General features: G+C 39.4%; 2 protein-coding genes across 2 annotated transcripts; one reads left to right on the top strand and one right to left on the bottom strand.

The window, feature by feature from the left end:
• Positions 1 to 953: 953 nt before the first annotated feature.
• Positions 954 to 4,348, bottom strand: tm4sf4 (transmembrane 4 L six family member 4; the record flags this gene model as incomplete). Its single annotated transcript, XM_080032441.1, has 5 exons — positions 954 to 1,080; positions 1,569 to 1,755; positions 2,313 to 2,461; positions 3,269 to 3,358; positions 4,178 to 4,348. The coding sequence occupies 5 exons, from the start codon at positions 4,346 to 4,348 to the stop codon at positions 1,063 to 1,065; spliced, it is 615 nt and encodes a 204-aa protein (XP_079888567.1). The 3' UTR covers positions 954 to 1,062.
• Positions 4,349 to 6,411: 2,063 nt separating this feature from the next.
• Positions 6,412 to 15,674, top strand: LOC307254802 (glutathione hydrolase-like YwrD proenzyme; the record flags this gene model as incomplete). The annotated part of the gene is made up of 12 exons (XM_080033316.1): positions 6,412 to 6,511; positions 7,515 to 7,668; positions 7,757 to 7,910; positions 8,897 to 9,094; positions 11,254 to 11,406; positions 11,495 to 11,582; positions 12,163 to 12,334; positions 13,279 to 13,435; positions 13,678 to 13,860; positions 14,026 to 14,110; positions 14,338 to 14,433; positions 15,179 to 15,674. The coding sequence occupies 12 exons, from the start codon at positions 6,412 to 6,414 to the stop codon at positions 15,322 to 15,324; spliced, it is 1,686 nt and encodes a 561-aa protein (XP_079889442.1). The 3' UTR covers positions 15,325 to 15,674.
• Between the last annotated feature and the right edge of the window lie 1,195 nt (positions 15,675 to 16,869).

Here is a 16,869-nt window from a genome sequence, read left to right as displayed (position 1 = left end):
GTGTAAACTTGTTATGTATTCTCATTGTATATTGTGTATCTGTACAAACTCGACGTCATTGTAAAAGAGGGTCACCCCTCAATTGATCTTTCGAGGTTAAATAAAGGAAAATGAAAAAAATAAATAGATGTGACAAAAGCGGCAACCGCCACTTGCAGAAGTTAGTGTGGTCAAATCGGTCGTGCACAGACTAACACAGCAGACAGTGAGTCATTTGGCAAAAAAAGTACAATTATTTTAGTGTGTAAGTGTAAAATATTTTCTTGTGAACACACATCTTGATAATATAGAACACACTAACACCTCCAATCTTTGAGTTACAACTTACATCGCTGACTGAAACAACAAAGGCTGTGGAGAGAGATTCCAATATATGTGCTATGACTACTATAACAGCAAACGTAGGCTACTTTAAGCAATTAAAATAAGAATGTTCCAGTTTTTTGTATTATAATAGAAAGCGTTGTCAGTAATATCACTATTATGTGCGGTTTTTATTGATGTTGTAGACACAAGCTTGCAACACCGGAATTACCACTAGAGGGCAGACGTCACACAGAAATATCCTATTTGAGGAGAGCAACTCAATATCTTGAAAGAGGGCAATTTAATAAGTGATTTTTATCTTTAAACATATACCAATGAACAGCCACCTTTTTAAAGTTTGACAAGATGGTAAAAACATGTATATAAAGCAACAACATGCACCAACATGTTTAAAGTAAAGAATAGGATCTTTATTGACTCTTGTGACTGTTAAAAAATATATATAGCAAGGTAATCATTCATTACAGTGGTAAATGTTAGAAATTAGTTATAAAAACTCTTGATTTAAAAAAAATAATTAAACAATGGAGTCATTAGTGTTTTCTAGAGAGTAAATGGAAAATAAAAGCTCTGTCATTTCACCAGTGTTGTGAAATAGCACACACAATGTAATCAATGAGCTCTTAGGAAAAACAAACGTATAGTTATATGGCATAAAGCAGAGAGACCACTGTGATCCTGTGAAAGCAGGATCAGTAGAGGAACCAGTCGTCTTCAGAACCTCACAGGACGTGTTCAGACGGCGCCATCGCTCTGAAAGACATCATCAGCACTTTTTATTTGGTTTATCTGAACATGTTTCCTACCTCTGTTTACTGACACTAATCCTGAACATATAAGCAGTTAAATAATTAACTGGAACCCAGTTAATGTGTTATTTTCAGCTAACTTTAAATGATCAAGCAAGTAAAAATAAAAACACATCATCAAGTCTACATCCACTTTGTAGATATTTCCTTATTTTATCTTGCTTTATCTTTATATAAGCAGGTAGTACAGTTACTTGTACGTTACAATCTTTATTCCTGGCATTTTAGCAGAACAGTATTACAACAACACAGCATCTGTTATTTTAGTCATATCGTTTCTTCTGGTTTGACTTCTGCTACAGTTTTACAGACACAGAAATAAATAATGAATATATTTTATAATAATAATAATAATAATAATAATAATAATAATAATTAGTGTTATGCACAGACTCAGTTGTCCTCATCCCCTCTCAGTCTAGACATACTGACCCCTCCACAGCAGCCGCAGCAGTCCCCACACAGAGCTCCCAGAAGGCCGTTCACCACCTGCACCGCACACAGCGCCATCTGGACCAGGCCCACCAGCAGCAGCACAGAGAACAGAGACAGATGCCAGGACACCACGCCCACCGGCAACAAACACTTCGACCAGAGAGCTGTGTCAGACAGGTAGTCACTGAAGAGGGAGGGTTAGGGAGAGAGACAGCAAGTTGTTATATGTGGAAACCTCATTTGAAAGTCTTTGTTGCTGTTCTGCTGTTGTGTAAGACATCACATGCAACAGCCTGGGGAGGGGAACACCACATGGATGAAAGGACAAGAGACTGAATTGAATACCAAAATAGACAACATCCAAACTGGTATTTACCAATTACAATTACGTCTGTGGATGTTACAATGCCATCCGCTTTGTTCGTCTTTTATATCAACAACCAACCTGTTAAAGGAAAAGTTCAAGTCTAATGAAGACTTTCCCGCCAAGAGATCAAGATGAGAATATCGACACACTCATCATGTCTGTTCGTTAAATATGAAGCTAGAACTGAGAGTCGCTTGGCTTAGCTTTCGCAGTGGTGAAATACAAGTACACGTGATTTCCAAGCTACTGATGATATGGTTTACATTTTTTCTCTAAAATAAACTACATTTCCTTTTACATGAGTGCCTATTCAGCTAATCTAGAATAAGAACTACAGTAGGCCTACGGGTGTTGATACTTGCTGTGTGCCTCACCCGTCTGCAAAGGGGGTGCTCCATTGCTCGTCTGTGCCGTTTATGAAAGTCACACACTTGGGTCCGTGGTTTATGCCCACAGCAGAAACTATGACTGAGTAACCGGCCCCACAAACACCCACAGCTGCAAACAGTATGGAGCTCAGCATCTGCAGAGAGAAACAGGGAGAGACGGTTACTCACATCGGGAATCGATACCTTAAACAATATCGCTTTTAACTGTGACAACAATGAAGTTATTCTCTTGGTGTGCAGGGACCAGGCTGAGGGTCGTGAACAGAGCACGGCCAACACGTAGCTATGAGTTGTGTGTGTGTTTTTGTGTGTGTGTGTGTGTAGTAATCTGGCAGACTTTTGTTTGCATACTCTTTCCTGGCCCCTACACAGTCTCTCACACCTACACATTCCTGAAGTATCGATCCGTATGTGAGTGTGTGTCTGTACTGGAACAATACCAGCTCTGTGTGATGGAGTCTCCCATGTGAAACTCCCATAAGAGAAATTTCTTACATTTATAGTCGTCGAAATTGCATCAACTGGAATGTGTGTGTGTGTGTAAGTGACTGTATGTTGATTTTTGTTTCTTGGCGTTTATTGCTGTGTAAATCATTCAGGGTGTTTAGATAACGCCATTGTGTTTGCTAAGACTCACCAGTTAACAGGTGACATACAGTAAACACAGTGCATCCATTGGTAAAGGTGAAATAAAACACAGCAATACCTGGTAAGGCCTAATACTCGATTCTCTTTATCTCTCTTATCTATTTTTTATTTTTTGTAACCAAATACAATAGGAAAGTTGTGTTTTACTGAGCCTACTTTTCCCCAAACTAAAAGAAAACACCAGTTTCTTACAGAATTATTTTGGAACTCATTCAAATTTTTTCAATCCTTGGACCTCTGCTGAATAATCACATGGTTATGGTGAGAAGTCAAACAGTGAAACATCTCCTCACCGCAAATCTCCGTCCACAGCTTTCATTGCCACAGCAGCCGCAGCAATCATTGTTCTTCAGCCCCAAGAAGACCAGAGCTGGGAAGATCATCTGTCGCACACACACACACACACACACACACAAACACACACACACACACACACACACAGGTGAGCAGGCGAAGAAAAGTTTGTTCCCCTGCTGTTTGCTGAAGGAAATTGTCCTGCTATTATCAAGATAGACAGCCTTCTATAACTCCTTCCTACTACTGAACCCGTACCATTTGTTTAAGCTGCACTAATTTTCACCAGTATTGTATTTTTGTATACAATTATATACACATATACAGTATGTCTACAGTAGTGGCTTTACTGTTAACAAATGTACATATTCTTCATATGATAATATTTTATTATATATGGAATTTTTGTAATATGAACTAGCTGTGCCATATATCTCGTTACATGTTTTTCGGGTGAAGCCCATTTTTTTTTGTGTGTTTAATAATAATATTAAAATGTTTTTGGGTGTGGTTTTCATGCAAGGTTTCTGCCACACCCACATATGTATTTTTTATGTTTTATCACTATGTGTGTTATATTATTTATATGTCAATTAAAAGTAAACTAAAGCTGAAACAATTAGTTGATTAAGTCATCAGTTTATACATTTAGCCACTTTTATACAAAAATGCAAAACATTTTTTTTTACATTTTTAAATAATCATTATTTGCAGCCCTAATTAATTCTCATTTGTTGTGTTCTGTATTATTTATTGTGTTCATGAGTCTACAAAGACACATGGATATACCCTACTACATATTATACATATTATGGGCTATAGCAAAATTGGCAATTTGAAAACGTTGAGGACTGCTGTGGGTTTATCAGATAGTGAACAGTGGATTTTACCAGCTATGTTGCGCTCACCAGAACTCCAGATCCCAGAATGCCTCCAAAGTACCAGACCTGCTCCGTGATGTGACCGCTGTCCACGGACACTCCATCGGGGAAGAAGAGCAGGATGTTGCACAGCACGCACACAATGGACAGAGGCAACAGGCTGATGCCCAGACACTTGGCAAAGCCGCCGGAACACATTCTAACACTGATGCTTTCACCTCCTGTACCTGTAACAGCTCCTTGTGGTTCAAAAAAAGTATCTTGAGGGCTTCAAAAATCCACTGAAGATGTTCTTTTCGATATTTATGATCTCAAGCTGATTTAGACTTAAATATGGTCCAGTATGTATCCACCCGATATTTGATAGAACACTCCACCTGTTAGCTTTTATAGCAGATGATTAGGCCTATATTTATCTCCACACGCAGCTTCCCAACACTGCCTAACAAATCTACTTAAGCTGGCTGGTTTCTTGAAAAAAACGTAGAAAGGTTTAGTGAATCTTTCAAATGATGCTGTCTGCTTCACCTGTCCGGTATCTTATGATGCTTGATTCTGATGGCTTAGCCTTTATACCCCCTCCTCAAACAACCCCACCCTGAGTTCTCTTCACTTTTACAACAGCCAGCTGTAACATGGCAGGATCCCACACACACACACACACACACACACACACACACACACACACACACACACACACACACACACACACAAACTAATGAAAGGATAACATACCTGTGTGAGCACACAGACACACCGGTGAAGACAGTAGTTAATGTTCTACCATTTGTTTTGTGTACATGGCGACAGAAGAGGAAGTGACTGACAGTAGGTCGATACAGCGGGGCCCTTACAGCCAATCTGCACTGACCACTGGTTTAGTGAGTGACAAAGACTTCTTCATTAGTTCGGACAGTGACACTCTTTTATCTATAGATAATTTGTCATACTTTATATAATATTTCATCACGTATACACCGCCAGTTAGAAGCTTGAGAGTAAAATGTATGCGATTGAGAAGAATCATGTTCATTCAACATCATTCATCGTAAAACCAGAAAAGAGTGTAAAGAATTAGACATCATCTGAACACAAACCTTCCTGGTTGTGTAACTAATAGTTCTTATCAAGCCGCTATAAAGCCTAGTTGGAAGTTGTGGATTCTGTAAGCTTCAGCTAATACTGGTTTAAAAGAAAGGAATCCATTATAAAATGATTGATCCTTTTGAGAGGTTTATTTTATTTGCTCTTTGTGTGGTTGAAATGACAAACCCAAACCCAAATGAGTCATTAATCTGTGGACATTTTTACTAAATTTCTTAGGATTTAAACCTCTCACACAACGAGGCCTCTGTGATTTCAAATAGTGATCATGTTTATTACTTAAATTATTGAGTAAAACTAAAGGGCCCTACTGTCTGGCAGGAGATACCTGCCTTTCCCTTTTTATGAATAGTATTTTTTATGCCTGACATTTTGTAATTTTTTGTGCCTGTGTCCTGAAGAAATTTCTGTGAATCTAATTTTAACCTCTATATATTTTATAGATTGCAAACTTGAAGTAAACTTGAAATTAAAAGTTTGCAAATGAAGTTCTGCTATCCATCCCAAATGTATTAGATTGCTTCATTATGAAAGCAGATGAGCATTTCCAAATGCAATGTAACGTAGGCCAACCACTATTATATAAACCCTATATGTATCCAATCCACGCCTCTGTCAGTAAGTTTTGGTGTATTTGTCATACAAATCCCTGGTGCCAAGTTTATGACCCTGAATATAAAATGGTAATAGCCATAAAACAATAACAAAACAGAAACAGAACAGAAAACTAAAACAAATAAACAGACTTCAGAGAAATTGAATCATTTTATAGGCTGAATCCTAAACTAGAGAGCGTATAGAAGTGTTACTTTCATACCATAACTTTAACTGTAGGCTATATGTAGCCTGCCTGACATAGGCCTATGCAATATGTTTGTCTGTAGCCTATTAATGCATACATTTAAAAGGAAAAACAGGATGCATGATTGAGGTTCCGTTTAGCATTTGACATCATGAAATTCAAAGTTATATCACCTGATATATCTGAAACATCTGCTGCTGAAGTCTCAGCATCCATCGATGTAATCTGTTATTTATTTATCTTTCCTGAGCCCAAACCCAATCGATACCGGAGTAATCGATCAGAAGCTTGAAGTCCACTCCGGTGCAATAAATGCAGCCTTTCTTTATTCTTCCCTGTCGGGAGTGGAAGCGGAATGGACAGCGACCTGACCTTCTCCTCTCGCCGGTCCCCTGTGGTGTGTTTACACGGCTGTGTGGCGTCCAGCCAGCCGCTGGCGTCAGCCATAGGACTGGGTGAGTGACAGGAAACAGTTGCAGTGGAGATGCTAAAAGTTAGCCTAAGCCAGGTCTATTAATTTTTTTTTTTTTTAATTTTTTTTTAGTGGTGCACAATTAATGTACTAGCACGCGCGGTGTGTGCGTTTGCATGGTCATAACTGCGCGAAAGGCCGCGATCTGCAGTAAATAAATGTGCACGTGTCTCCAAGCGTTTCAGCTGCTCTGTGTATGCAGCTTTGCGCGCGCGATTGTACCGCTGTATGGTCCATTATTTGTAGCCTATTAAGTGTGTCTGCATAATATTGCACCAGTAGAACTTTGCTTTGTACTGTCTGCATGTTTGCACAAAATGTGTACCTTCACATAGCAAACAAAATTGCACAACTGTAAAGTCAGTGTCTGTAGTTTTTTTGTATTCAATTAAGCAGTTGTTTATTTCTGTACTGTGCATTGGCATCTTTGAGCAAAATACAGCCAACATTTTCGCTGCGGCGCCCCGGATAGAGATTTTGTCACACATCCTACGTTGTTCACTGGGGTCATATTAGTCAACAGTTGAGATATTCTCCGCTAAATGAAGCGCATACAAAACTTTCCCAGCACCTCCACTATATAGAAAAAACTACCTGCAGTGCATGGTCAACTTCTCCTGTCCATAGCCTACTTTGTCCATGTGCCCCTGAGATAGCCAATGGTAATAAAATGAATTTAGTTTGTGCAGCTCACAAACTTAAAATGTGACATTTGGTTTAAAGGCAAAAATAATGGATAGGCAACTTTGAAAGCGATGAAAAAAAAATTGCACAAATAAACCACTAGGCCCTAACAGAAAATTGTGTTAATGTTTTATTTTTTTTTGGGCACCTGCAAGTTTAAGCAAATTTTGTAAATCGTAAGATTAATTATTTGCTGTTGAAAAGGACTACATATATTTAATTCAGCTAAACCATTGTAAGACAATGCTTGTACAGAGTCTTATCATCAATCATCACTATGAATATATGCTTATGTTCTCCAGATATCTTGAAACGTGGCGGTAATGCTGCGGATGCTGCTGTTGCCATAGCAGCAGCGTTGGCAGTAACTGAGCCAAACAGCACAGGCCCTGGTGGAGACACGTTCTGCTTGTTCTACGACGAGAAGACCGGAGAGATCAGAGGAATTAATGGCAGGTGCTGACTGACTCCTCTTAACTGTCACTGCATTGGTTGTTTTCATGTTACTGGACGATTATCTTAACTAACCTACCTCTGTCCTCAGCGGCCGTTCGCCCAGAGCCCAGACCTTGGACCTCCTGGAGGGACGTGGTTACACTGCAGAGGCCCCTCCTTCACCTTACCATGCTCTGAACGCCACAGTCCCAGGGGCCCCGGCATGCTGGTGTGATACCGTACAGCTGTTTGGTAGTCAAAAGGTTCAACTGTGTTTGTTTGTTTGTTTGTTTGTTTGTGTATCCATCTGTGTAGAACTGTGTGTGCTGGAATGCGTTCTATGTTTATAAGCCCATCTACGCACATAGACGTACCGTAAACACTGACACAGACCACCAACACACACAAACATACCTGGAAGAAGGTATTCCAAACACTTACAAACAGGAAATGGACACACTCTCATTGGGCTCTGTGGACAGTATATTTTTTGGGGTCAAAACAGCAGTAACGTTACCATCTATGGTAGGGTTTCTACAGGTCCACGGATATGTGGGTAGGATGTCACAATAAAGGTCCGAAACTTGAATTATTTGGGGTTCAACAAACCCGACCTGTTTGTTTTCACCTGGGGTTGGGGACTTGGACTCAGCAGAAAGAAAACTATATTGGAGGCTTTCTCTTTGTCAATGTTAACATTACACTATACACACAATATAATCAGTCTATGTCCTTTGAAACTGTCAGTTCCCCTACAACTAATGCTTAACAACTAAAGTTGGAGTCAGCGATTCTGGAGAATGCTTGTTGTCAAAGCTTACTTTTTGTCAAAATCAATGAATATCTCCTCACAATCTGCTACCTGTCTGTACTGTGTGTGTGTGTGTGTGTGTGTGTGTGTGTGTGTGTGTGTGTGTGTGTGTGTGTGTGTGTGTGTGTGGAAAAAAAACCAGTTGTCAATCTTGGGGAGATATTCACTGACTTTTACAAACATTTATTTTGACTATCAAACATTCTCCAGGATCGCTGACTCCACCTTTACAGAGGAAGAAATCAACTACATCCTGAAGTGCCCTTTCCCTCACACAGATTGATAACAAATATTACATTTTCCCTTTTTTCTTTGGATGGAAAACCCTCCTAGGAAATGACAAACCAGTGTTAACCTCCTTTCTCAAAACAATGAGTCACACTTCCTGCTCAGTGAGGTAATGAGTGTGTGTTTTTCCTCTTCCTGTTTCCCCCCTAGCTGTCCATGCAGGAGGTGCTGAGCGGGGCGGCCGAGCTCGCAGAGGGGGGGTTTCCTGTTGCCGAGGTAACGGCTCACCACTGGGCCAAATGGCTCAGAGAATCGGGGAAGGAACTGGGTGGAGACCTGCTCATTGACGGCCATCCGCCCAAAATGGGACAAGTATTCAGAAACCCTAACCTGGCCCAGGTCCTGAAGGTAAACCTTTGAAACTACTAAAAAAAACAGATGTTTGTAGTAGGTCATTTAGGGAGCATTGGGTTTCTATATTAGACGAAAAAAGAAACGGAACAATGTAGAAGCCCAGAGAAAGGACTTTGCTTGTTCCACGTTTCTCCAAAGGTTATGAACTTTTGGACATCCTCTGTAATTTATCCTGAACCCATTTACGTTTTGGTAAGGACAACAAGGTCATTACAGAGAATATGTATCAATATAGATTGTGCAGGGGTGGGAGAAATATTTACTGATTTTCACAAAAAGTGATATTGAAAACAAGCTGTTGTGTTCTCCGCCTTTAAATGAGGCAAATAGAGGAAGGGGTGCAGTTGAGGGAGTGAAAGCCGGACAATGAAGGCAAACAGGGACATGATAGAATTGCAAAGGTGAAGTGGTCAGAGGAGAGTAGGAGGAATGCCTGGACTGTGTGCGTCATACAGACGTCAGCCAGACTGTACACCTGGCCATCGACTGGATTCCTCATAGTTTAACGCACTACTTGAAAATAGTTTTGGACATAACTTGGGTAGAGGTGATGTAGAGGACGAAGAGATATGACCAAAAAAAGTCATAAATAATCCAGGTCCAGGCACTCAAAGTAGGTTTCAAAAATATAAAAGCACTTAAATTCACAAGGCAGCTTCAAGGCTCAAGCCGACACGCGTTGGTATACTTTTAATGTGTCTAGCCTTATGAATTAAAGGCCATTTTATTTTTATTATATATTATATATATATTTTTTAATGCCTGGATGCTTGAATTATTTATGACTTTTTTTGGTCATAATTCTTCCTCCTCTCCTCTCCTTTACCTTTATTCCCTTCCATGAGCACCGGTGGGTTGAAGGATACCTTACCTTATTTTTCATAAATAAAGATCTAGGTTAAAGTTCAATTGTTGACAAGATTACAAGACTTGGAGGTGGGATAAGCAGCAAAACATCGACAGACCACTGGCACAGCACTAATTCCCTTCTCTACCACTGTAAGAGTAAAGTGTAGCAAACAGCAGCTGGATACAATGCCTCTGTTTGTAGCTTGCAGTGTAAGCAGCTTAGACGTTTGACAAACCAACAAACAAACAGGAGCATTTTATTCTGCAGGAGAAGTATGAACGTTTTTTTTGCAACACCATGAGAATTCAATATAAATAAAGTTTAGATTTTGTATTTGACTTTCAATAATTGCTTGAGTTAAAGCTTCAGTTTAATGGAATTTAGATATAAAATGAGTAGAATAACCCGGACTTGAAATCATGAGTTTGTCAAGAATTGTTGTTACTTTCATTACTTTCACTGAAATGCTTTAGAATATTATTTGAAACATACATTAGATGTTGTGTGATGTGATGCTACAAATCTCCACTTAAACCAGTGAGTAACTAAAGTGTCAATTGTTTTCCAATTCTGCTACTTTCCTCTTTCATGTGAATGTGTGACCATGAATGTTTATGTGTGTGGACAATGTCATATTCATAAAACCACACTCATTCACTCAGTTTCCTGTCAGCGAGACCTCACTAGAAAGAAGACTGACCTCACTGTGTGTGTGTGTGTGTGTGTGTGTGTGTGTGTGTTTGTGTGTTTGTGTGTTTGTGTGTGTGTTCGTGTATATCAGGGTCACCTTCAAAGCATGCGTAGCAAATTTGCTCTTTTGTATATTAATACATCAAACACTCAGTCTTGAGGAATGTAATAATGTAGGAACACTGCCAACTAAGTCCGCCCAAGATACCCCCCCCTCCCTCCCACACCCACACACACGTTTCCGAGACAGTAGAAACAATAGCAGTGAGCTCAGCTTCATTGATGGAGGGTTTCCATGGTCATAGCGGTCATTCCTCTGCAATGATGGTGTGTGTTACTCCCTTGGGGTGAAAAGTCACACATTCACACACGTACCCTCCTGTTCAATGGATAACTTTGATTTAACTGGTAGATAGGCTCAATGGTGGACACGTCACCCACATGACTTGAGTGACATTACATCATGAAAAACCTCATATATTTATTCTGTTTGTGTATTGTGCTGCTGTTTTGAAACATGCATTGCGGATGGACGAAAATTTAAAATAACGAAATTCTATAAAAGGTTGATTGATTGAACAGTTAATTCATTGATGTATTGACGTATTGACAGGAGTTGGGTGAGCGTGGCAAAACAGCTTTCTACAAGGGAAGAGTGGCCCAAGCCATCGTTGACATAATCACCCAAAACGGAGGCGTCATGACGATGGATGACCTCAGCAGCCATGACAGCGAGGTGGTCACCCCCATAAGCACAGAATACAAAGTGAGGTAAGCCACCATAGACTCTCATTGTATCTGTGTATTGATCATATGGTGGGCCGAGGGAGTGACTCAGTACTGTGTGTGTTCAGGGTGTGTGTCTATGGGAGCTTCCACCTAACACTCAGGGATTGGCTGCTCTGCTTCTGCTCAACATCCTGGAGAACTTCCCTCTCAAAGGTATTCACCGGCATCTTATGCGACGTACCAGCAGAAAGAATCTCAATTTTGGATTATTGGCCAGGGGATGTGGATGAGTTAAAATTCAATTCATGGCAAAACTAAACCATTAGCATAATTGTATTTAGAATGTATTCACTCAACCAGATAGCGTTCTTTTTAATTTGATTTTTTCTACCTCCAGCCCATTATTATGAATTCAGTTTGTGCTTCTAAAATCAGTGAAACCGTCAAACTTGAAACACCTTCTTACAGTACCAAAGTCCCAGAATCTCTGGATAATCCATTCATGTAACATTTTCCATGGTAGAAAGTGGTTCTAGTGAAAACTCAGCTTTTACAAAACTGTGAGATTTTCCAAACTGAATTTTGAGCTCTACAGGTAGTTGTTCATTCATTTCATTATGTAGGCTACACCAAAACCCCTGACCACAGGCCGTTTGTCACAGTAGACGAAAAAGAAAAACCTGAATCACACAAAAAATGAAATGTTTTGCATCATAACATTTTATATGCACTCATCGTTGTATCTGTTACTATTAAAACATGACTCTATGTTTGTGTGTCTATATGTTCCTAGCCGTGGGCCATAACAGCTGTGACTACATTCATGTCCTGGTGGAGGCTGTGCGCTTGACACTAACAGACGCCTTCCGTTACCTGGGAGACCCAGATCACATGACCGTCTCTCTGGAAACCTTACTGGACAAGAGCTACAGCCGCAAGCAAGCGCAGCGCATCAGCATGGACAGGTGTTTGTGTGTGTGTGTGTGTGTGTGTGTGTGTGTGTGTGTGTGTCTGTTCGTACCAGTGTGTACCAGTCGTGCTCTGTTGACTTTAGATAGGACTGTATACTTTTACTTCCCTCCAGACCTTAACATCAGACCATGTATGCCACAGTGTGTGTGTGTGTGTGTGTTTCTGTATTTTGGCAACAATGTGTATTTACTGGGTTGTACTTAAACTCTGAACTTTATCATTTGTAAGACAAACAGTCTATAAAAGTATAAAACAACAAAATGATATCTTAACATACGCGCAGGCACACACACTCACTCACACGCATGCACACACACACACACACACACACACACACACACACACACACACACACACACACATACACTTACTGTTTTCATTCTTTGCATATGGTTTGTTAGTGAAACATGACGCTACAGGCTGAGGAGCCTTATTTTTCGGTTGGAGTGAGAAAGCACAAAATTATAAAGATTATCGAAGTGATAGTTGGTGCTTGCAATGTGTGAGTTCTGAGGGTGGGGCCTTTTGCCTCTAGTTAGCACCTTTTATTTTTAATATGTTTGATGAAAACAAACAATTCAGATTCCAATGAAAAATAAAGGTGATTTCAGTGGTTACCACTTTTCCCTCATTATTTATCTTTCAGTGCATTTCAAAACATTTCTGCATTTCTTCATAGTCACTTTTTTGCTGCACAGCCTTAGCAAAAGAAAACACTTAAGGAACAGATCAACTTCTGTATGTATATTATCTTGTCTATTATTTCTTGTTCATTTGCTTCAGACTAGATGTTTTGGATCATACCGTATATACATTTTTAATTCTAAATACAATTTGATCTTTTGTTGGGATATTTTTAAAGGCAACAACAAGGCTTTATGTGTGTTTCAATAATGGTTTGATTGTGTTTTTAATCATTGTTATTGTGTATCTATAGGGCCATGGAAGAAGTGGAGCCTGGCCTGATGACAGGAAGTGACACAGTCTATTTCTGTGTGATTGACAGCCAGGGCAATGCCTGTTCATTTGTCAACAGCACATATATGGGCTTTGGGACTGGGCTGGTCCCAAAGGGTTGTGGATTCTCACTACAGGTATGAGGGGTCAGGTAGAGTGTGCGCTTGTTGGCAATAAGCGCTATATAAGTGCAGTCATTTTAACAAAATGTAAGGTGACTCCAGTGTGTTTTAGAGTCATTTCAATAGTTTTAAAGAATATATTGAGGTTGATCGAGATATCATGATTCACAATTATTTAGGCCAAGATAAACGTGATGACATTTTGATATTAAATTATGCATCAAAATTGTGAAATCTCTTTTCCCTGTCTGTCACAGAATCGTGGTGCTAGCTTCTCTCTGCATCGTAACCAGGTTAACTGTGTTGCCGGGGGGAAGCGTTCGTTTCACACCATAATACCGGCACTGCTCACTGACGCTACAAACAAGTCAGAAAAACCCAGACTCCTTGCTGCACTGGGGGTGATGGGGGCTTTTATGCAGTCGCAGGGACACGTCCAGGTACGCTGTAAAAATAGACTGATTCGACTATACAGTTGGTCATTGTGTTTTAGTCACAGATAGAAGTATTCCAAAGGACTTGAATATTCCCCATTTTGATCATGGTTTAGTCCCACAAATGTAACAAGTTAACGTTTAATTAACTGGTGTTGCTCTTGTTTTTAGTTGTTGTTGAACATGTTGGAGTTCGGGATGAATCCTCAACAAGCTGTGGACGCACCACGACTCTATGTACATTATGACCAAAAAAGTATGTTAGACACACATGCACGCACACAGACACACATACTCACATACACACTTTTTGTTGTAATTAATTAACATGAACTAAATACACAAGTTTTTGTGCAATAACTTCAATTGCACACAATATGAAAGCTATGGTAATTGTATGCCTATGTAAAGCACTTGTTATACTGATTAAACATTGTGTCTGTGTGTTTGTGTTTGTGTGTGTGTGTGTGTGTGTGTGTGTAGCTAAGCAGTGGCTGGTTAATCTGGAGGAGGGCTTTGACCCGGAGGTAGCCAAGGAGCTGCAAAAACGGGGCCACAAAGTCAACTGGCCAATCAAAGGTACTTTTTTATTTACACAATTATTAGTTTGCAGTAACTGCGTTGTGCTTTTTAAAATTTACATAGGTTGGGTATTATAGGTATTCCATGAAAGTAGACTCTTTCATTTATTAATAAAACATAAATGGAAAACTGAAAACAAGGGACAAAAAGACTTCCCTAGTTCTTGCAGCCTATTCTTAAGTTAATATATTACATTTATTGTTATACTGATGTACAGCAGCGACCATAAAGACCATGGCTTAGAACAACTGTCAAATCATTGGTAATAAACCACAGTTCCCATTTACCCTGTTGCTTCCTGCAGCAAACATGATACATTTATTTGTTCCTTTACGCTATGTCTCAAACTTTAGGCTGCATTATATGTATAGATTTCCATGGGAAATATGTAGCACATTTAATAAAGTCTATTTTCAAACGAACAAGGGAGGCAACCTTGAAGGAACGTGTGAGAAGTAAGGCCTATTGATCTCAGGTTACGACACATCTGGTTTTACCGTCACTCATTTATTAACAAACAAATACAATTTAAGGAACCAAACGGCTTCCTGCTCATCACTTACATACACTGTGTATCTAATTTACTGCCTAACTGCCATATGATCATCAGATGTTATGTTAGCAAAACTCACACCTGTTTCACCTCATGACCTTTGGTTGATGATGGTTTACAGTGCAAAATAGTCAAGCTTTAATATATTTTCAAAAAAATTTGTAATTTATATTTTTATCTCACACACAGGCCACAAGAGGTCTCAGTTTGGGCGGGGACAGATCATCACAGTGGGCGATTGGTGGAACCCATCTGTCAATCAAACTGATCATCCATCCAGGGTGCTTTGGGCCGGATCCGACCCCAGAGCGGATGGGTGTGCTCAGGGATACTAGACAGTCATGTCCTCCTCTCCTCTTCCCTGTAGAGATATTCAGAAAAATCAATTTTTATTGTTATTTTATTGCCGGATAAAAATTTGACAACAACTCATTATTGTAACAAAATCATAGCACAAGACATAGCACCTTTATAAAATGTCTTAAATTCATTATTTTCCTATATCAATGTTCACTAGATGTTCCTGTTCTGGTGTACAGTTTACAACTTTTTCCTGCATTTAATCTGTGAAATACACTTGGAGCACAAAAATATATCAGTTTAATAAGTCAATATGCAAAACTTAAACTGTTTAATTGAAACTGTACACTATACATTTTGATGTAATGTTTTTACACTTTTTAAGTATCTCAACATCTGCTTTATTTCAATTAGATTTTATACTGTCCTTCCTCAATAAACTACATTTTACTAAACATTGATTAAACCATCTGTAAAGCTAATGATCAATGAAATAGGTTGGATCTATTCATGATTTTGTACTTTTTTCCAATGAAAATAAATCTAATTTATTTTCCTTAAATGGTGTAGTTGTCATTGTTCTCTGACTCATCAGTGCTTTAAGATATCTTTGTCATTACACAAAAAACTAAAGTACAGTGTTTTAACAGAAGTAGTTAATACTGTCTGGGAAGTTAAATTCAGTTACCGATTTTTGGACCCAGCCCTTTGAAAAAGATAGATGTGCATCAACACTGTTGTAATTGTCGCGGTCTTTCTTTCCAACATTATTTTAAAGGACTTCAATGTGCGGATATTCAGGGTCCCCAAACAATGATTCCTAATCATGTTTTGTTGCTCTACTACTATAATGTTAAATTGTACATTTTGTACAAGACATCTAACAACTTGATTTTATAACAGTTTGCTTTGTTTATTCACAGTCCCCAAGAGGCTGAATCCTCATGCCATTTTCTCATTCTCTGACCTTTTCCCTTGAACCACTATGGACACATTGCCATTGCATTCATGTAGCTCTGGTCCAGCATCTGCAAACCAAAATATATCTCACGGTTTATCGGCATATTACCATGACGGTTTTCCAACTCACTCAAGACTATTTTGATTTTGACGACTACGTGGCCTTTTCCATTGGCACAACTCTTAGGAAATGTGATGTTGTATGGGGCATATGATGCATCCCACTGTTTCCAGCAGGCTGGATACAGTGGTTGCTTTGCCTTTGTGTATGTGTATGAGCTGCTCTATATTTTGGTGAAGTTTTAGCTGTTGGAAACACCCTGCTGTCCCTCAATGCACCACTCATACGGGATAAATACAGAGTTGGTAAAATAACAGTGTCTGAACAACGATGTTGGACTTTGTTTAAATGTTAATCTCCTTACAGCTCCAAACCCCACCTGGTACCAACCATTTACTCCCATAACGAGCCACGTGTCTCTGCCACCACACTCTGTTTTACATTATCTGGCCTTAATTAACACCAGTTGAAACAGCTTGTTAGTGGCCAGGTCTAGTTTACAGCGCAGTTTATCTGTATGTGGTGCATTCCAGCTGGATTATCAAGGGGCTCACAACAT

Source organism: Ammodytes marinus, assembly GCF_949987685.1.
Source record: "Ammodytes marinus genome assembly, chromosome: 8".
NCBI lineage: Eukaryota > Metazoa > Chordata > Actinopteri > Uranoscopiformes > Ammodytidae > Ammodytes > Ammodytes marinus.
This window is presented reverse-complemented; position numbering and strand designations above follow the sequence as displayed.